This window comes from Chiroxiphia lanceolata, chromosome 4 (genome assembly GCF_009829145.1).
Source record: "Chiroxiphia lanceolata isolate bChiLan1 chromosome 4, bChiLan1.pri, whole genome shotgun sequence".
Classification (NCBI taxonomy): Eukaryota; Metazoa; Chordata; class Aves; order Passeriformes; family Pipridae; genus Chiroxiphia; species Chiroxiphia lanceolata.
In genome coordinates this window covers 18,499,044-18,521,487 of record NC_045640.1, presented here as the reverse complement: position 1 = coordinate 18,521,487, position 22,444 = coordinate 18,499,044, and the positions used below count along the sequence as shown (strand labels likewise).

Here is a 22,444-nt window from a genome sequence, read left to right as displayed (position 1 = left end):
AACCAAATGAGCTCAAGCCAAGTACTCGTAATAAAAAAAAACAAGCAGTTCCTGGGTGTCCAAATGTATTTGAACAAAGATTTTTTTAGCACTTCAGTGAAGAGCAGGAGTAATTGGCCCTGATGCTAAGGGTTGGCAACCTAACTTTACAAAATGCTAGATATTTTATTAAGGTGAAAGATGAACAGGTTTTGTGTTGGATTTTAAGTCATGGGGGTTAATTATTATCAAAGGAATTGTATCTTGAGAAAAGGAGCTTTTCCTCACTGAATTGATGTTTCCTAATGATGTATCATAAATATGTTAATAGTATTTACTACAGAGTTTAGAAATTGAACTTTAAAGCGGTAGTAAAAATTAAAATCTTGTTCCTGAAATTTTACACTGTGCAAGGAACAGCAGAAAGATATAGTTTCTTTGGAAGCAAGACTCTATGTCTCTGAAATGACCAAAGATAGAAGTTCATATCTTCTGAGACTTCTCTTTGTAATTGCTACTCATTAATTTAGCTTCTCTCCCTGGCAACATAATGGAGCTGCTGTTGAGAAAACAAATTTACTAAAACACTTTGAAGTCTGCCAGACAAATTTTTTAATAATAATACAAAATTAATGAATAGAAAGCAGAAGCTATACTGTCATATGCCTGAATTTCAGCAGTATACTGTTTTCTTTAGGATATTTTAGCACTGAGCTTAAGGTGTTCTCAATTAAGTTATGGAGACAGTTTCCACCTTCCACTGTGGCTGCAGCAGAGGACTTTAACTTTAATCCTCTAAACTGAGCCTTAATTAGAAGCCTCTGCTGTATTGTTGATTAGCCTTTCTTCTCCCATCTCCAATGTGCCAAAATTCTGTTCCCAAACTTAAATCAAATTGGAAATGAACTATCATGTTGATGGAAATGAAGGGTGATGACAAACAATGAAGGGTAATGATAAACAATAACTTTGAAGGGACGTATTTAGTGCAGTACATAAAAATTAGTATTATTTCTGATCTCATTTAATAGCTTCAATAATGAGCTAGAAGAGGGAGTAAATGGTACATTAATGAAATCTGCAGATCTATTAAACTAGGAGGAGCTGAGCATGCTGCTGAAAATGGAGAAATAATTCAAGGGTTCACAGGAAAATTAGAAACACAGGTAGAATATTGCAATGAGATTCAGTTTAGAAAACAGATGAGTAATATTTGGGTAAAAATCAACAGATGGTAACAGGTAAAAATCTGGAGATCTGTAATGCTGGAAGAGATTTAAAACTAAGAACATCAGGAAAACTAGGCAAGAATCTGTAACTGAGCAGTAGATATAAACAGTGAAATTTGGGTGAAACTATTAAAGAAAAAGTAAACAAGTAATGACTCATCTTAAAGCAGGTCTACAACCATCAGTTCTCTTCTGCATATAGCATGGGCACTGGAAAAACAGACTATCAGTCAGATGGTTAGAGACTTTACAGTTATGGAAGTTTTTCCTCTTAGAAAATTTAGAAGTAAGCCATCCATATAACAGTGTTGTCCTTCACTAAGTGAATGACATAACAGTGAGCCACTGGCTAAAAGACCATAAAAAAACCTGAGACTGAAGAAATAAAATATTCTCCCGCTGCTTCTGGTAATTGCATCATGCAGTTTGAATATTTTGATATTGCTGAGGAAACTGCCAATGTAATGCCAGCTGCTACAAGCTTTCCAATGTCAGATATATGTACACAATATCTTGGAGAGCTAAAGCTAGTTGTGAGCAAGTTAATTGCAGTGGAGGAGCTCACACAAATTAATCTTGCTGGGAATAATTCTACAGAAACTATAATGGAGGGCAAAACTAATGTTACATCACTCCCTGTACCAGAGACTATTTCAGCAATTCAGCACGGCAACAGCATTAGGATGTATGGTATGTATTTAAAATGATATTCCATATTGGTCATCAGTCTTCAAAAGTCCTTGGTAGTTCTTGGATGTGAAAGCAATTGTCCTTTATTGCTGAGTGCCTCCATACAGTATTTTTAAGTGGGCTTGTCCGCTCAGGAGTTTGTCACTGTCAGTATGTTGTGACCCAACAGTGAGTGTGCAGAGAGCAGGGCATTGATCCACAGATTTAAATTTGCACACTTCAGTAGAAAACCTGGCAGAAGCCCTTTCATGTAAAACCGTGCTCTATTCATTTATATCTTGGCATGTCCTGCCATTCCACACTTCTGGATCATTCATCTTCTAGTGGAATAACTTAAAAACAATGAGCCATCATGCAAAAATGTCAGGATAAAAAAAGGAGGATATGTATATATGAAAAACAATACAAAGAGTACCAGAAGCATAGGTAGACCCCTGATCCCTTTCAGTGCACCCTGTTTGATGAGACAGCACCCTTTCACTGATGTTTCAGGGAGAGCTGTCTACATTTTCTAGAAACTGAGAGCTTCAGGATGTTTGTAGAGCTACCTACTGGTAAACTTGGTTGATATGATTTTGCCAGGAAAATATCTGCTGTAACTAATCAGATTCACTGCAACTGTTAGAAAGACACATCTGAATGATCTTAAATTGAACTTATTAACATTTTTAAAATACAAGGCAAAGTCTTCCACATGTTTGAAAGCAGCATAATTTCTCTATGTCCTGAATCTGTAGGCTATTTCACTACACAGCTAAATTTTCAAAATCATGTACATAGAATCTTCACTGCACATACCAAGTTCTGCTTTAAAATCTGTATGGCCATTTTTTATCACTACGCACGCTTCAAAATCCCAGCACCTTATCCAAGGGTTACCTCACTGGAACATCGTTTAAGTGTTCATATGAATACAAAACCAGAGGTCAAATTTGGTTTGTTGGAAAACATAGGTCCAGTATCTGATTGCTTTGGTGCTTCTGAAACTTCTCCCTTGTTAACAGCTAAATCACATTTCCCCTTAGAAACCTGTCATACTACTTGGCTTTTATTGCTGAAAGATTATATACATCATGTCTATATTATTCTCCCATTCTAACATTCACAACTTACATATTTCCCAGCACAGGAATTTTTTTTCTTACTTCTGACCCCACATGCCATCAAGATGTCAGCAGCCCCTGTTACCACTGCATTCCCAGGAGGCAGCGGTGTGCACTCATCACATCACATGGTGGGTAGAAACATTGCTGGGAAGTTTGAATGCTTATAGGCACAGTATCAGTGGAACTCCCTAGCCAGGGCCAACTAAATTTGAAAGAAAACTAATGTTTGTGAGAATCATCATCATGGCTAGGCTTTGCGAACCAAGATTTAGGAAGGCTCTATCCACGTTTGTTACAAGCACACTGGTGGCTTATGAGGCCAATATGAGATAGACATATCTGATTGCAAAAGGCACAGCAGAAAGACTCCTTAGTAGGTATATTCTGCAAGGCACGATTCTTTCTGCGTTGTCTTTTCTCCTCAAGGGTGATCCTGCGTGTGTTCTCAAAGGAGACAGCTGCGTTATAGATGGTGTGTCTCCAGACCTCCTGATTTGAGGCCAGAATAGACCAGTGATGATGATCAATGTAGTCGAGGCTGAGATGTTGTTTCAGGGAGCCCTTGTATCTTCTCTTCGGGGCTCCTCTCTTGCGGCAGCCAGTGGCAAGTTCACCATAAAGCAAGATCTTAGGGAGGCGGTGGTCCTTCATCCTTGAGATGTGCCCTGCCCAGCACAGCTGTATTCTCAGCAACATGGCCTCAATACTTGTGATTGCTGCTTGTTCTAGAACAGATGTATTGGTCACATAATCTGACCAGTGGATGTTTAGGATTGTACGGAGGCAGCGTTGATGGAAGCGTTCTAGGAGACATAGGTGGTGGCGGTAGATGACCCACAATTGTGAGAATACATGTCTGAATAAATGGATTGACTGATATTGGTGTTGCAACTGATGCAAAGCCTGAAAAGCTGGTGCAATTATAATATTAGGCACCAGAGAATATACTTGAAGAAGACACAATACAGATGCTAATACTAAGGGAAATGCTTCAAGTAAGATGTATAAGACCACAATAAAGCAAAAATCAAAACCATCAGATAAATCTGGTTTTAAAACTAAATGATCACAGAAACATTTCTTTTTTTCATTCATATGCAGGTTTTCTCACCAAAACTCTAATAATCTAGAAAAATTCTTAAAACATTTTACTGTTTTTTTTTTCCTTTCAAGTTGTTGGTTTGCTGGGTTTTTTTTTGTTTGTTTGGGGTTTTTTGTTTTTTGGGTTTTTTTGTTTTGTTTTGTTTTGTTTTGGGGGTTTTTGTTTGGTTTTTTTTGTTTGTTTGGGTTTTTTTGTTGGTTTTTTTTTGTTGGTTTTTTGGTTTTTAGGTTTTTTTTGCTTTTGGCTTGTTTTTTTCTAATTATCATTATTATTTATTTTAACACATTCAAGGAAAGGATTCTGCTTAGACCAATTTTGTATTGGGGATATATTGACAAAACAAAATTATTTCAACATTTATGATACGTATAAATGATATGTATAAAGTCCTGCAGAGCCTCACCATTTTTTTTCAGAATTATCTTGAAATAGTGCAACCGGTTTTTATAGTACTGAAACTGTATCTTTCATTTTCTTTTTCTTACAGAAATACTGTTTCTCATGTCACTGACTATGACTATGACTTTAGCAAATATGCTTGAAAAGCTTCTTCCACCAGTCAGGATTAAGAAATCTCATTATATTAATGCATTTACATAAAATTCACTTCCCTATATCAGCAGTATAGAACTATCTACTATTAAGCAGCAGTATACTATGAGAGACAGTAGCTGATATTAGATTTGTGCTACACCATTATCCTGTAAGTATTTTTTTCCTTTTGCAAGAAATACTATACATTGTACTCCTGAATTTTATACTGCAAAATATTAGTGAACACGACTCCTTGCACCTGGAAAGGGAGATAAGTAATACAGCAGTACTTTAATTTGACAAAGTAATTCAAATATCTATTTGAAATTCAGTAAATACAGGTTATTTTTCAAATAACTTGTGTTTTCTCTCTCTCTCTCTCTAGTCTTCCAAACAGTATTACAGATGTGCAGTGATGTCTTAGGATTATGTTATTCTGGAAATACCACAAAACATGTTCCTGACCCTGAAGCTAAACTAATAGAATCAGAAGAAAAAAATTGATACAACTGTTTAGCATAGCTCTCTCTTGCTTGATTTCAACACACAAATAAAAAAAAAAAAAGATTAAAGGATATGGTAGATATAATGGTGCAGCACTGCCTTTTTTATCATTAGAGGTTGTCTCCTTACCAAAGAAGTCACATGAAAGAATACAGCATCTCATTCATTTAAGCTCTTTAGATCTTCCCTCATGTTTTAGCTTGGTACAGAGTAAACTGAACAGTCACATAGTGTAGGTGAAATCATACATATTTTTCCCCCTGTGATGAAATACTCCAGACTTTTATAAGCATGTAACAAAAGTGTTTTTATGGGTAAGCAAGCCTATTTTTGCATCCATCTCCTTTGTATCTCTCTTAGTTGCCTCTTTCAGACTGAACCAGTGAATAGACCTAGTAATGGTTGTTGTATTAAAGCTTTTGGCTTCTGAGTGATCAATATTGCATCAAAGGCAATATTTAGAGCAGTGAGGATGTAGACGTTGGGTGCAATTATAAACTGAACTCTTAGAAATGTTTCTGGTTTTGCACATTCCCATGGAGGTCTGTACAAAAAGTCATGGGTGCTCATGTAAATAAAAGACTATATCATGATCTATGGCATAGATTGGGGTAGAGAGGGCAAAAGCAATCTTTTATTTTCTAGCTTTTGAAAAGTAGATTTTGTAAATTATCATTATTTTAGCAGAATACATAGAGCAGCATATTATATGTATTTAAAATCTGTCCACTGGTGGTGCTGCCACCCACATCATTTTTCTCTCAGTCTGCACCAAGGAAAGAAGTTGCAGCAACAGAAAGCTGTTACCTTTTATGTAGACTATTACTGCAGCTTGTCATTGTTTCAATTATTTGTTTACTTGCCAAAGAATGAGTAACTTTACGTTGAGTTCCAAGTTCTCCAGTGGATTGTGCTCTACTGATTATCAATTATTTTTATACTCTGTTTCTGGCCTCTATTCATGAACTTAGTGTCGGTTTTGCTTTGTTTTATTTTAACATACGTCCTTTGGCAGAAGCAGGAAAATGGCAGGCAAAGTTTTGTTGGGCCTCTGTATTCTAGCATGGAGCCTGCTCCATATCTGTAGGAACAGTCCAGTCCAATTAATGCAAAGAAGTTGATAGGGGCTGAAGCTTTCTCAAAGCAGACTGAACCTTTGGCAGACTACACAACCAAAAATTAACAAATTCTCCACTGAGCTTATGTAATGTGTATTTCTTCTCCAAGGCTTATATTGGGTCCAAATTGAAGGAATCTTAATAGATAGGGAAAGAGAGGTATGCTGACAAGCATGAGTCACTGGCGTCCCAATTTTGATTCACTCCTCACTCCGTGTCTAGAGATGCTAAAGCTATCTTGTTTTCTTCTGGCAAAATCCTCATGTTTCAGACACTTCTCATCCACACCACCCATACAAATTGGAAACTGAAAAGAAAAAGGCAGACCAGACTTGTGGTATAAAACAGTGAAGAATAGATCCAACGATTATTAGAGGTGTTAGATGAAAGATTTTCAAGAATCCAGTTCTTGTTTAGCCTGAGTCAGGTTAGACTGTGCATTCCTCAATAACCAGGTGAGTGTCTTATGCAGCATGTATTGGTTATCCAGTACTGAACTTATAAATTTCTCTCCTTTTTTCTTTTTGGTCATTCTGGATATCTTTTTGATAAACAGTGTATCATAATGCTGCATTCTGACAAAATATCTAGCTTCTAAAAAATGTGTCAGTTTTCAATAGTTAAAAAAAATTAAAAGTCGTAATAGTCTTTCATTTTTAGATTTCATCTTTCCATATTTATTGTTTTTTTCCTTTTAAACATCTTAATGCAGAATTCCTCAGAGTGCAGTGGAAAAATGCAAATTTTATCACACTTCCACAAGTAGAATACCAAAAGATTTACATTTTGGACTCTATATGGACACAGGCTCTACAAACAAAATCAACACAAGCTTTCCATTAAAGTCATTGGCAGTTGGATCAGATCTTAGCCTTCACCAAAATGAATTTAATCAACTGGAATGAAGGAGAAAATAACACATGAATGCTACTTAAATTTTTCTTCCATCAAAATATCTTTCTTCGTATGACTGTAACATATTTTTAAAGCTATTTTTGCAATCTTCTTTCAACATGGCTGAACTTTCACTACGGCGATAGGATGTTAAATGAGTATTGCAAAAATGATCTGCATTTTTATTTCACTCTCCTTCTTCCAATCAAGATTAGCCAAGTCCTCATAAAGATATGCTATATATAAGATTTCTAAGGGTTTCCTAAAGGCTGCAGGTTCTGTATTTTTCCTGCAGTTACAGCACAGAGCCTTGGATTAATGCCTAGAACAGACCCAAGGTGTGTATCTCTCAGCATGCTCTGTCATGTGCTATTGGTTATAGAGCTTGCAATTGTTATCCAGCTGGATTAGTGCCTTAAGCTTACCTTTGCCATTCAAGGAGAAGGTTTAAACAGAACAAAATCTTTGTTCTCCTACAGTAGTTCAAAGAGAATGTCAGCATGACAAAGCAAGCTCAGAGCACTTTCTTAAGAGAAGATCTGATTAGTGTAACTCTTGTTTGTTGCAATGCCTGGTTATTTGCATAGCATACTTTACAGCCATTAATTTCTCTAGGTATTGGTTTGTTCTGTATTTAAAAGTAAGGTGATATTACTTTTTTGATACTTTTTTTCGGTTTTTTCCCTTGAATATGCTGAGTTTTAAAATGAGAAGAGTTCACAGATGAAACAATGGAAGGAGAACACAAGTAGGAAATAACACTGCCAAAAGACAAAGAATCCTTACCAAAAAAAAAAAAAAATCAACTGATACCAGTTGTTTCCTGCCACAATACTGGAAGCACTCCAGCGCAAAAATATTCTAGTGCTGTTATGCACAAATCTTTCTCTGTCCCTGGAAAGACACTACACAGGAGAAAAGAGTTCCTAATGAAAAGAGAAATGATTTCTCAAAAGCCACAGAAGAAATCAATATCAGGATTAGGAAAATATTTAGATCTTCCATCAGGCAAATGTCCCTTTCAGAGGACAATACCTATCTGCACCTTCTCACATCTACTGCAGAATTACCTGGCACTGAGAACATTTCTGAAGAGCAGAAACCTGCAGATATATGTTTACTTTACAATATGTAATTTAAAAAATGGAAAGCTAGAAGTTTTTTGTTAGCTGCAATTGTCTTTCATATTTATGTATATTCTGAAATCAAGTATACTGTTCTGCTCTGTTCTGGAAAGCACGTCTGTTGAAATGCTCAACAGCATATGAAACTTCATACATTCCCTCAAAAACCGACATTAACAGAGCTTTGTAACTGAAAAGTTAAAATGTCAGAAAGAAGACCTGAAACCCAAATTCACATAGCTCTGCCCTTCTCTGCAGTAACCTGCATGTACTGCTGAGTGGATGCTGAAATGTATCTTTTCATCCATAACTTCACAATACCATTTGCTGTACTTAATTTACTTTGTATTTTAAAAGTTGAATGATTGCCTATTAAAGTCAATACTATAGAATCTCAGCTTCTGTGGAGAAGGAAATATTAAAGGCATGTGTTCAGTATACAACCAATTCAAATATGAAAATTGTAATGACATTAGAGATTACCTTTTTATCATTCAAATTTCTCCTGTGAATCTGTAAGGGAAAGAGGTGATTTTATAAAAGACATAATTATAACTGCTTTTGAAGTGAGTTGTGATCACAATCTACTAAGAGGATGGATAAGTATTTGACTATAGGACTAGAATTTTAACAGATGTGACAAACCTATCTACAAACAATAGCAGCATCAAAAAACTGCTATGCTTTTCCATTGTGGTTTATCTCTATCATTGCCCAACTACCACTTTAAAATTTATCCTCTTGACAATCACTAAAGCTTGAATTCAAACTCTTCTCAAACTATATTTGTATATATATTCATAGGTTTGTGTGGACATTCATCACTATGACAAATGAAGGAAACTTTTGTTTAAAGCTGGAAATAGCAAAGAAAAAAAGTTTGGCTATTTGAGCATAATTCAGGGAATTCTATGGAATAATGCCATTATCCCACTCACAGCACCTGATACCTGTAAAATCTCATGAGTTCACTCATCCCACTCACTTCTGCAGGCACTATGTCTCTATGATTCTTTGACCATTATGCAATCTCTCCTGGGTGCTTGTTTCTCATGCAAAGTCACTGCATCATTTAGCAAGATAAATACCTGTATGCATTTATTGTGAGACAGGAATCCCATCAAGAGAAGAGGAAATCATTCAAGTTCCCAAACACTGGCAATTTCATAATTTCATTTGTTTCTTAAAGCTCTGTTTCTTTCCACACATGGTCCATACCATTTAAAAAGAAAAATAGTTGGATAATCTGTATAACTCTACCAAATAGGAACAGACTGACAATAAAGCACTGAAAAGAACACATCTATATTAAGTGTTCTCTGAGTTAAATTTCAAAGTCATCATATTTGAGTGTTGCTTAAAGTTTAGTAAGAAAAATTCCACAACCCTTCATGTAAGAAAAAGCAAACTGTTACATGACTTAAGATCACAAAACTGGATGATTTTTTTTTTTTCTCGAACTTAATAAGTGACCCCTAGGATAAAACTGACCTTTGGTCAATGATCATATCTGAGAAATTTCAACTGTGAAGGTAAAAGTTTGACAAAGTCATAAATAGTTGGAAAGGATAGAAAGAAAACATTAAAAAAAACCTATAAATGTCACTATGCTCTCCATCTGAAATACCATTACTAGTACTTTTACAGTGCAGTACAGACAGCAGACTAAAGTGATCAATGGAACAACAATCTCTCCTTAATAAAGAGGAAAAACATCATGAAAACTGCAGATGAGATCATGGATCATCCAGAAGACCACCTACTGAAGAAAAAGACAAAGAGGAAAAGAAAGTCTGTTTTAGCCAGCTTCAGTTTCTTGCTGGACTGACCCTTGAACCACTAAGTCATCAGTTTCCAAACATCCCATTCTACTGGCCAATTACTCAGCAGAACATGACATGATCAATGATCTGAAAGTTTTCAGCTGGTTGTATTGATCAAATATACAAACAAAACACAACTGTCAGCTGCTCTGAGTTTACTGCTGATGAAGTGATGTTTAAAACAATTAAAGAATTAATGCTTGAATACAGATGAAAAAAGCTTAGCTGATATAAAAGAGCAAAAATGTTTAGTGCTCAATTAATAATTTGCCTTCTAATTGATTTTTTTAATTGTTTGACTGGCAAAACAGAGGTGTGAGCTATAATTACCAGCTACCTATAATAGCTCTGAGGTTTTTTTGGATTTCTGTTAATTTTCCAAAGTAAAGGAAGCAGGATTACTGAGGCTGCCAAACTCTTTTCAAATTATTGGTGCTAAAAAAAAATAAATATCAGAAAATGCAAATTATTACAAAATGTGAAGGTTGATTACTTTTTGTAAAAAAACAAGCAGATGAGCAAATGCTATGAAATGCTGAGGCAAGGCTGAGGCACACAAAGGAGTTACGGTAAACTAATGAGCTTCCAGGTGTCAGTTGAGCTTGGGTAACTAATATTTGCACTCTTAGCCTCGAGCAAATCTGAAGCAAAAGGTGTTAGATAAATCTTTAGGGAGAGCACCCTCTGTTAGGAGGACCAGCTCTAAACAAGAGTCAAAGTCTGCAAAGATGCACCACTTTATGAAGAACCTCCTTCCTCCTTGACCTACTCTGAAAATAGGAACAATTTCAACTTTTAAAGGCGGTAATTTAATTTCCCTCTGACAGCAACAGAATGATGCAAGACTCAGTACTATCTCACCTTTTCAGAGGAGATGTCTATAAAATAGGGGCTGCTTTCAAGAAAAGACTTGAAGTCAAAGTCATTATTGGTCTCACTGGAAAATGTAATTTATGCCTTGCTTAGCCAGGTAAGATGGGAGGCAATCTAGCCACTAGAAAATAAGGAGCTGAGTTAAAGAAAATGGAAGGGGAAAGAATTAAGCATGAAAAGAACACTATTTAAGGAAAGGGTGAAAACTGAGAGATTAATTTACTGTTAGCTTCATTTTATCTCTTGTAAGTACATTTTTTAATTCTTTAAATCAAACTTCTTCTGCTCTATGTGTGTTGCCATTATTTCCTTGGAATTGAAAATGTCTGTTTTGTTCCGCAAGTGCATGTTAGAAATCTTGGGCTATTAAAAGATGGTGCCAATGTTAACTATTATACAAAGGATTAAATCTTAACTAAGTAGTATTAAAAAGTGACTTTATAAACCTTTAGGTTATTGGTACTTAAAGATTTTTCAAAGAAAAGAAGACCAATATGAAGGATTAATAGTTAAGGTTATGCAAAATCCACTTAATCAGCATGGCTAATTTTAGCTTTAACTAAAGCTGCTGGCAACTATGTGCATTTTGCTTTGGGGCTTTACTTTTGAAGAGAGTGATGAATACATTCTTGAGGTAAATTTATCTTCACTGAAAGTCTACCTAATGCTCTTTAATTGCTGAAAAAGTGATTTTAATAGCATTTGCATTTAGGAAAGGAAGGAGGTCTTCAGCTGTGCATCTTTAAGACCCTAAAATAAGCATTTTATTTTCACATATGGAATAATTTAATTTGTCATAAACTGAAGTCTTTTTAGGCACTTTCAGTACTCCTTTTTTTCCTATATCATGAATGAATTAGTTGTAATTCACGCAGGTTTGCCTCCCTATGCCTGCAGTTGGCCTGAGAAGGTCATCCCACCTTCCCCTTTCTCTTAGGATTTTCACAACTAGTACTTTTTCAGTGGAACCTGAAATCAGCTAGGATCATAAGGTATGATATACTGGATTAGATTCAGTGCATCCAGCTATGTGAATATTCTGTGTTTGGCAATGATCAGCATTTTCAGAAGAAGACACGTGAACCTCCAGTGAGCAAATGAACTTTCTCTCACCCTGTCCTAAGGCTTAGGCCCTGTGTACTAAAGCTGACAACTGCATGTAATTAGATCTGTTCACTCTATCTGAAATTAGGCTGAGTAACTGAACAAAAGGCACTTTAAGGAAACAGGGAGTCTCAACACCGTGTCAGGAGCGATGCTCTTTCTTCTGGCAGTAAATTTATTCTGTAATGAAGGTTGTGATTAGCTCTGTGCACTTATAGAGGTTGAGTTTAGAGTTTCAGCTAACTAGTATAAGTGCTGTTAGCACTGTTATTGTGATAGCAATTGTGCTTAGCCATCTATTAAAGAGTCACATAAATATCTGGGTGGCAAGCTTGGGCTGATCTTGGTGCTACCATGGCCATACAGCCATACACAGCTGTGTGCATCTCCTATAGGCAGTATCTGCAAGGGCTAGTTTTATAGGGTTTTTTTCAGTGCATGTCTTCAAAGCCTTGCATGTCTTGGATATATGTCCCACAAGAGATGCGAACCAATGCTATGTTAGAAAAGCTGTCTTCCAGATTGCAAATGGCAATTAGATTGACTAGGCTCAATGAAACTGAGATAATATACACTGCACTATTTCCCTTGGCTAAATGTCATCTGGTTATGCAATTCTGCCTTTTGCAAATCTTCCTGTTCCTGACACTTAGTCTTACTCAGATACTGTCTTTGATTCTTGGTTTAGATAATTGTACAGTTGACCTCTGCATGGTACTCTTTGCTACACTTCAGAAGAAGCTGTACCTCTTTAATTGGAAAAATATTGTTGTTAGAGATTTGTGGGAGGTACGTCTTTGAAAATGAATTATGCTACTAGTTCACTTAAGAGTCCTCCAAGTTTTAACTTTTTCTGTTTCTCATTGTAGACTAGCACTTGGAGAACAGTAATTATGAGCAAAAAGGATCTGAGCCTGAAATTTCATATACAGCTGTAATTCAAATTTATTCACCTTCAGGGAACCACCCAACCCCCGTTGTGTTATGCAGTTGTGGTTTTGTTTTTTGTGGTTTTTTGCTGGAGGCATTCAGAAAGGACATAGGTATAATTATTTTAACATCTGTTCTCTTGTTTTGCATTCTTACTTACATTTATGTGATCACACGCACTTCCGTGGGGCAGATCTGAAAATGACTTTAAAACTGTTTGAAAACTACTTATCTGTGTGTGTTTGTGCATACGTGTTTATGCTACAGCTTCTCAATTAAAAAGGAAAGAACTACCCTTCCATATCTTCCAGGAAACATTCCTAAAAAGTATTTGGAGCTATAAGCTTGACCAGACCTCCCTAAATCAGATGCTGTTAGGTATATTTTAAGTGAAAGTGTTGTTACCTATGAATAAATCTGTTTAGGTATGCTACAAGTAATGGTTTTGGTTCTGGAGTAGAATGTTAAGTATTTGTATCATTATAACTTACAAAGAAGAATTGTAAACTTTCGAGGCCATGTTCTCTGTTCTCTTCACTGTGTTGCTTCAAAACACCCATGTCTAAAAAAGCCTGGCAATTAGCTGGAATGTAAAAACTGAGATATTAGATAGGATGCACTAATCTCAGGAACTTTTGAAAAAAGTGCCTGACACATTACTTCCTCAGAAAGAAGAGGTAGTGGTGTGTGGGCTTCTTAAAATGCCCTTACTACCTGCTGAGACTAACTTAACAGCTCTCATTCTTCTGTTTTCACACTGCATCAACCCCCAGCCATGTGGGTCTCCAGTAGCAGCAACTCCACAGTCACTCTTGTTTACTGTCTAGTCCACTCATTATAAGCAAAATTTATCCTTTGTAAATTGCATGTATCCTTTATTTTGTTCTCAGCAAGCAGTACTTGCAATCTAATATGCATATGAACATGCCTACCTAGAAACTGAGTTATAAGGGGGAAAAAACCTAACTCCATTCATTTTTATTATATGTTTTGAACTTCTAAATTTATCGTAAGATAATATTGTGATTGTACCGGAATGAATGCACATTTGAGGTAGCATTCATTATGGTGGAGAGCAGTTACTTTATTCTTTGCATCTTTACATGTCATACTTCCCCTGAAAAAACTCAATGCAGTATATTTCTAGTATTTTAAATATAAGCTCCTAACTTTGTAACCCCAATCTATCTAATGATATTTTATCCTTGCCCTTTTAAAAATTAACTATTCAAGTCATGTGGTACTGAAATTAGAAGGCACACTGCTTATGAGTGCAAAGCCATTTCTGGGGAAGTCAGAAGCAATTTTGCATTTACTTCAACTTTAATGCTATCTGGACTATGTCAAGAGTACAGAAATTACTGTGGCAAAAGTTTTACTGACCAGGGGTTTATTTGTTGCATATTTATTCATTATACTTGATATGGTTTGAAGCTGGCTCCCTGCCAAGTCTCCAAACCTTACCACAAGAGTTCCCCCCACCCCCCCCAAACCTCAGGGAGAAGAGGGAGAAAAACAACCCAGAAAACCCAAAATGAGAGAGAGACAGCTAAAGTGATATATATATAAATATATTTACACTTATGTTACAATTATATACAATTAAAATATATACAATTTCACAAGGGAAAGGGAAGGGGGAAGGGAAAGGGAACAAAACCAAAATAAAATATATATATATATATATCCCAATTAGTAGCCCGAGATCTAGTAACTAAAGAGTTAGCAAAGAAATATCCCACCACTCTCCTTGGGACAACCGAGAGTCGCTCCGGACCGATCGCCGGCAACCTCCACCTCCCAAGGTCAACAAGGCCTTACCAGGCCTCGCTCCCCAACACAACAGACTCAACAGCAGGGAACCTGCACCTCCAAGCCGCCGGAAGGAAAGAGGGCGAAGGCCTCTCCTCCTTTCTTCTTATAGTCTGGCTTACGTAAAAATTGTAGGGAATACTGGGTAAATCTAGATCCTTCCTTGGTTACAAACTGGTCACCAAGGAAGGCCTAGCCCAAACTACCACAATACTTTAAAATAAACACTACTGAAATCTCTATGCACAGACAAAATCAACTTTTTAACAATTAATGGTATAATGGTATTTGCTTTTTCTTGTGTAAAACACTTTGTTAATTGCATCTGCCTGTTCTCTGTGCTCTGCATTTCTTTTTTTTAATTGATGTGCCCTTGCAATACTACATTTTTATTCTAACATCTAAAATACATGTTTTCTTGTCAGATTTGAGTAGCTCACTTCCTGTTCAGATGTGTGCTGTGCTCCTGCACTTGGGAAGGTTGTCTCGAAAGAATCTGCAAAACTAACTTTATAATCCTCCTTTAAGACTTCTAAAAATGTTCCTTTTCTCTAATTTGCAATGAAAAGTCTTGATAATGATGCGGGTTCTGACGGTCCTGCTACAATTGTTGTCTATAAGTATTACAAAGACCCTTTCATGGATATCTTGGGCTCTCATGTCTCTATCACCAGTTGTCTCTTATCACATCAGCTGTTGAGACAAGAACAAGTTCTTGTTCTATATTCTTAAAAGCCAAAATAATCTCTTATGTGTCAAAACACATAGGTGGCCATACCTGCCAACAGCACACCTATTTGTTGTTGTAATAACAAATAGATAAACATAAGAATATTAACTTTTATAAAGAAGACAGAGCAAAAGATCCTAGAGATGTGATGCCACTAGACATCTTTTCTCGGTCAGTCAAAACAAAAAGGCATAAACATTTCATGAATCCTGTGATTTTTAGATGAATGGACAAAAATACCAGTCAACAGAAGAAACATCAATAAAATTTGAGATAATCCTACAGTAATCAAAGCTCTATTTAGTTATGCATTGGAGTATTTAATATATCTAAATAAAGAAACTCAGCTGTGTATCAGAAAAATTATGCTGATGTAAGTTGTTCTGGTGCTGGCATAGAACCAAAATGGCTGTCAATTTTGCTGGTCTGCTCAGTTTCTTTATTTAGGTGTTTCTTACACTAGATGCTGTTTTATGGGGGGGGGTTTAACTTTAAAACAAGCAAAAAAATCCTCTTCATGTCTAAACTGAGCTATGTAAGATGTTTGATCATGCAAGGTGGTTTTGATCTCCTCTCAGCTATCAGCTCAACTGGAAAAGTTTTTTCAGTATCTATTTACCTGTGTGTTCATTTTATGCTCGTTCTATTTAATCCAAATTTATTTAGCATCTTTTTGAGAATGCCATGTGCAACCAGTATCAGTGTTTTAATAACATTAAGAAATTATGTCTTCCACTTTTGCTTTACGCATTCATTATTTCATCGAAGAAACCAATTAGTTTGGTTTTGCTTCATTTGTGCTTTTTACAAATGTGTTACCGATTTATCATTGTATTTTCTCCAACCTGTTTACATACTGATTGTTCTTGCTTTACTAATTGTTCTAGTTATTTGTCAGGTATTGAAGTTAAATTTAGTGGCCTATAATTCTTCTTCATCTTTCTTCAACCCTCACTTATTCTCTTCTTTTAAATTATAATATAATTTTAGCCTCCACTGGGTTTCCAGAGGCAAGGAAATGGAGATGTATATTAAACTGAGTAGTAAACAGTCGCACTTGACTAATAAAATCTAGTTTGATTAACAAATGATTTAGCGGGCAAAGGAGAAAGTTCTGCTTAAACAGGACTAGAGAAGTGCCTGCCACCTTTGTCTTATAAGATCATACCCTCTCTTGATGCCTGTACTTGTTTTCTGTAAGTGTGTATTTCTTCAGGGTGAGAGGGATAGTAAAGTAAAATGTTGGCACTGTTTGTTTGTTTAGTATTTTTGGATCGTGAATCAGCTGAGATTAAAGATCACTGCTCCAGTCAAAGTAGAGCTAGAGCTACAACATCAGTGCAAGAAATAGATGGCAAGAGCCAGAAATTATGTAATCTCTGGTTTAACCCCAGCCAGCACCTAAGCCCTACACAGCTGCTTGCTCGCCTCCACAGTGGAAGACGGGGGAGAGAACTGGAAGGGTAAAAGTGGGAAAACTCATGGGTTGAGATAAAGGCAGTTTAACGGGCAAAGGAAATGCTGCACAATCAAGCAAAGCAAGGAATTTATTCACCCTTTCCCACGGGCAAGCAGATGTTCAGACATCTCCAGGAGAGCAGGGCTCCATCAAACATAATGGTTACTTGTGTAGACAAGTGCTATCACCCCAACTGTGCCTCCCTTTCTCCTTCTTCCCCCAGCTTTATATGCTGAACACAATGCTATATAGTACTGAACATTGCTTCAGTCACTTGTGGTCAGCTGTCCTGGCTGTGTCCTCTCCCAACTCCTTGTGTACCCTCAGCCTCCTAGATGCTGGGGTGGGGTGAGAAGAAAAAAAGGTTTTGACTCTGTGTAAGCACTGCTCAGCAATTGCTAAAACAACCCTGTGTTATGAATACCATTTCCAACACAAATCCAAAACATAGCCCCACACTAGCTACTGTGAAGAAAATTAATTCTACACCAGCTAAAACCAGCACAATGAGATGCAAAAAAATGGAGTTTTAATAAGGCAAAGAAACTGGGTATTATTTGAAAATTGCAGGGAAATATAAAATATCTGGTTCTTAAGCAGCTGATACCTAACTCACAAGAATATTTTATTACTTAAATCTCATCACTGTTTCGGATCTTGGCCTTACACTCAATGGTCAACCAAGAACAGCTAAACAAAGTAAAAGATAGAAAATCTATTTATATGATTTCTTTAACTAGCACAATTTAACTCTTTAAACTCTCCCTATTTTCTCAGACTAGACAAGATTATGAGGCTTGTACTCTTTTATGGCAATGATGCCATCAGCTCTCTCAATATTCAACTTTCATGAGAGAGAGAGCATCAGACAATCAAGACCCTAGAAGGAGTTGTGGAAGAGTCCTCACATAACACTCTTTTTATCTCTGCATCAAATACAGACTCAAAATCTAATAAGATTCTATACAACAAATGTGAAGCCAGCCAGTGCTTATCTACACTTTAGGAATGTGCTTTTGAACATCAATCCTTTGCTCACCTGATGTGACATATCAGGCCAGCCTCCATCCTGTTCTGTGACTCAGCCTGCCAGTGACAATACAATCTGGTATCCAGTGGTATAGAGTGGAAGAAAAAGTACAACATGGCATTGCAGACTTATGAGAACACAGCCCAGCTGCAAGATGCTGGGCTGCTGGGATGCAAGATGCAAAATATGAACCACTGGACAAACTTAACAGGTCGGCAAAGCAGCAGAGAAAATACAGTAGAGGACTAGATATTTGGAAGTCTTGTAAAAATAACATATTTGATTTTGTCTCTGTTGTGGGCATGGAGAATACCATAAAGCATCTATAAAGGATACTTTTTTTTCAGTGCTCAATTAGCTTGAGCATTGGACTACAAAGAGAGTCTGGTAAGCACTTCTCTTGCTCAGAGGTGTCCCATTTAATGTCTTGAAAAGCTGAATGAAATTCAGAGAACAGAAGCAATCTTACTGTTGTGCCAGTATTCAAAGCATAATGACCTGCATGAACTTTTAATCTGAAAAAGTATAATACAAGTTCAACACAGGATTGAACTGATCAACAGGGAAAAAATTTAAATTAATAGCTGATGGGTTTAAAAGTACATCTTTTAAATATATTTGAGCTTATTATTTCTTGACATAAAGTTTAAATGACTGAGGTAACTTTGCAGATATCATTTCTCTGAGTGCTATAGCACCATAAAAAATTGCATTCTGGTTTAAAAGAAATCAGCGCTATATGTTAACAACAGGATACACGTTCCTCAGGTAAAACCTTCAATAAGTCGTAGAATCTTAGAATCATTTAGGTTGGAAAAGATCTCTAAGATCATCGAGTCCAACCCATTAACCCAACAGTGCCAGATCCACCACTAAATCATGTCCCTAAGTCCTGCATCTACACGTTTTTTGAACACTTCTAGGGGCTGTGATCCAATCACTTTCCTACATAGCCTGTTCCAATGCCCAACCACCCAGTAAACTTCGATACAATCTTGTACAGAACTAGGTAAGGCCCGGAGCAACCCAATCTAACAGAGAAGCTGGCCCTGCTCAGAGCTGGATCTGAAGCCGATGATGTAAAGAGGTCTCTTCTAATCTAAATTACACTACAATTCTAACTGGAAAATTGCAGGTTTTGGTGGGAACAGTTCTGGGAAAAGGAGACAGAACCCTGTTCAGCTGTGCTTGTGGGTTGGATGTCAGATGTTATTATAGCATCAAGGTACGAGGTCTATCAGCAGAACATCATCAAAAGTTTGATTTCAGAAATATGGAGTCTTTCATGGAAAACTAACATGCAGTATGTGGAGCAGCCCATTGTACTGTTTGTATTTAAAAATGTACATGCATCTTCATATTGAAACAGATAAAGGTATGTCTGGGCATGGTGTCTAGCTAAGACAAAGAACTCAAGGTAGATCTATAAAACAACAGACAGACAGTTCAGTGGGCTCCCAAACACTAATTCTCAATATGCAGCAGCAGAAAAACAAAACACAGTCATAGAAAATACTGGTAAATACGAAAAAAGTTATATGGCATTGATGAGACTAGTATTGGTATACTGTATACAGTGTTGGTGACTTTTTTTAGACATGTTGAAGAACTTGAGAGGGTAAAGACAAGACCCACAGAAGGGCTGGGAATACCTTTGTATGATAGACATTGCTTGGCTGTAAAAAGACTGAGAGGTGATGCGATTACAGTGTATGGATACAATCCTGTGAATTAGATACAGAGTGCTGAATAATGCCTTTATACTAGTTTCTAAAAATAGCAAAAATTGTTTTTAAAACTGAAGGTGAACAGTCATTGGAAATAGATTACTAAGAGAAGCAATGAATTCTCTACCTCTGGGTGTTCTCAGAAATATCTTTTTAGAGAGCTTGAATAAGATACAATCTCCTGCAGTCAATATGGACTTGTGATGGATTCTTATAGTATATGTTAGACTATATGATTCATTTCTCCTGGTATTAATTTCAAGGAACCCTGACCCTTTCTCCAATGAATTATCTCAGTTCTCATACCAAAACACTCTGATGCCAATTATTGCTCTTGTCTGTACAGTCTTCATCAAGGTCTACATGCAGCATTATTGCAGCTTCTCATATTCATTGTGCAGAGGACTGCAGCATTAGAGGCACTTTTATATCATCACTGTGGTGATCATGATTCTTTTAAAGAAGAAATTATTTCAAAAATTTTCAATCTTACATCCCTTCCTGAGAGTCGGTCATTTTGCAAACTAGAAATATGCAAATCCCAGAGACGAATTTTGACTCACTAATTTTAATGAACTGCTGAATGTCAGTTCCTTCAGTCAACAGGGGTTACTTCTCCTAAACAAATATGTGATATTTTACTATATCCAGGTAATGCTAATTACACTAGAAGAAAATGGAAGAGAATCTTTAGCATTGTTGTTAGCAGAGAAGCTTAGCAGAACATGATTCACAGGTATTCAGAGCACTTAATAACTATATTCTAAATGAAACAAATTTACTCTGTCTTTAACACTAATTTTAATGGAAAAATATGAAACAAAGATCAGATCTGCTGGGAAAATAGGTAACCTTTTAAATTAATGTTCCCTGAGCCACAATTAATTCAGATTTAATAGGACAGTTAGTGTATGTTATGTGAATACTGATTATTATACACTCACCAAGGATTAAAAGTTATGTAATAGATTCATAACAGTGAAATTGATATGGACCTATTGCATTGCCATAATACTCTGCAAATATGTTTTAGTATGTAGCTGCTATTTGTTTAATATATAATAACTGTTTAATGAAGTCTAAATTAAATACTTGAATCTCAATGGCCTGAGAAGTACAAAAGACAATTTGAAATATGTTTACTGTGCTGTGTTTATCAAGATAAAATCACACTGTTTTGAAAAACAAACAAACAAAACAAACAAACAAACAAAAAAAGCAGTCTGTGGGGCCTGCTTGAACAAAAAGTTTTCCCTGGATAGCTTCACTGCCAAAACTTCCGTGAAAGTGCCTAGATGTCAGGATGATTAAGTACCCAAAGATCAAGATCCAGAAATTTTGCTGATGTTGACATCAAAATGCATTGTTTTCCCCATTTCCTTCTGTCTTGAGAAGCAAACCTATAATGATGTATTAATTGCTATTTATTACTATGCTTCCTATTGCTTCATTTTTTATGCCTTGTGATTGCTTACAAGAACTATAAGTAATCCTATGGATAAAATGTACTGGGAGAAAAGATCAGTACAAGTCTCACTGCAGATTGTTTAGACTGTGGCTTTATTTAGAAATTGAGGGTGCCACAGAGATCACTTCTCTAATGACATAGCTCTGCAACTAGACAGCCATGCTATAACCTACTGCTGTGGCTCCACCTGCTGAAAGGTATGGGTTTGAGTTCTGAGGGAGTGTCACAGTAAGACTCATTGCTTCTCCCATCCACTGACTGCTTTTTTTGCATCTCACAGATTCACAGAATATGTCAAGTTGGAAGGGGCCCACAAGGATCATCGAGTCCAACCTTTAGATCTGCACAGGACCATCCCCAAGAATCCCATGTGTCCGAGAGTATTGTTCAAATGCTTCTTGAACTCTGTCAGGCTTCATGCTATGACCACTTCCCTGGGGAGCCTGTTCCAGTGCCCAACTACCCTCTGGGTGAAGAACCTTTTTTTAACATCTAACCTAAACCTCCCCTGACACAACTTCAGGCTATTCCCTTGGGTCCTGTCACTGGTCACCACAGAGAAGAGATCAGTGCCTGCCCCCCTCTTCCTCTCTGCATGGTACTGACTGTGCCAGGTGTCCATATGCCATATAGAGTGTAGATGCATTTTGGTTTCTTGACAGTAAGGACCCCAACCTCTGTTTCAAAGGCAATCTGTTATTTATGGTCATCCATGTGTTCGTACCTCCTGCTCCATGGGCTGTGGGTACACTTCTGAGTCCAGGTGAGCTTCTTATCATCCTCCCTTTTCATTTTTACTATTGCCCAGGCCTAGCTCAGTCCTGCGGGATATTGTCTGAGCTACAGTCCCATGTCAGTGTGAGACTCAGCTGCTTGCCTCTGGTCAGTGTAGTCTATTTTATTTTCGTTATTATATTAGCCTTTTCCCTTCTGTTTTTCCATCTAAATTCTCCGCCTGAGTTTGAGATGTCATGCAGGGAAGAAAAAGAGAATCTCTTGCTTCAGGCGACATTACGCAGCCAATAAAATTAGGACTTTTCTAGGGTTAATGTTCTGTAAAATCTAAGGTGATAAGATTTGGGAGTGAAGGAAATACTTCAAAGTATTCCTGTTAAGGAAGTTTAACTTCTGAACCATTTGAATTGCTTAAGCATCAGACAGCTTTTCTTTCATATGCATTGTTCACACAACAGTGCAAATCCACATCT

General features: G+C 36.7%; 1 protein-coding gene across 1 annotated transcript in view; it reads right to left on the bottom strand.

The window, feature by feature from the left end:
* The window catches only part of LOC116785750 (cytosolic beta-glucosidase-like), a 35,035-nt gene extending 13,020 nt beyond the window's left edge, over nt 1–22,015 (bottom strand). Inside the window, exon 1 of the mRNA XM_032685677.1 lies at nt 21,961–22,015. Coding sequence (XP_032541568.1) covers nt 21,961–22,015 — 55 coding nt within the window. The remainder of the gene's footprint in view (nt 1–21,960) is intronic.
* Nucleotides 22,016–22,444: the final 429 nt, after the last annotated feature.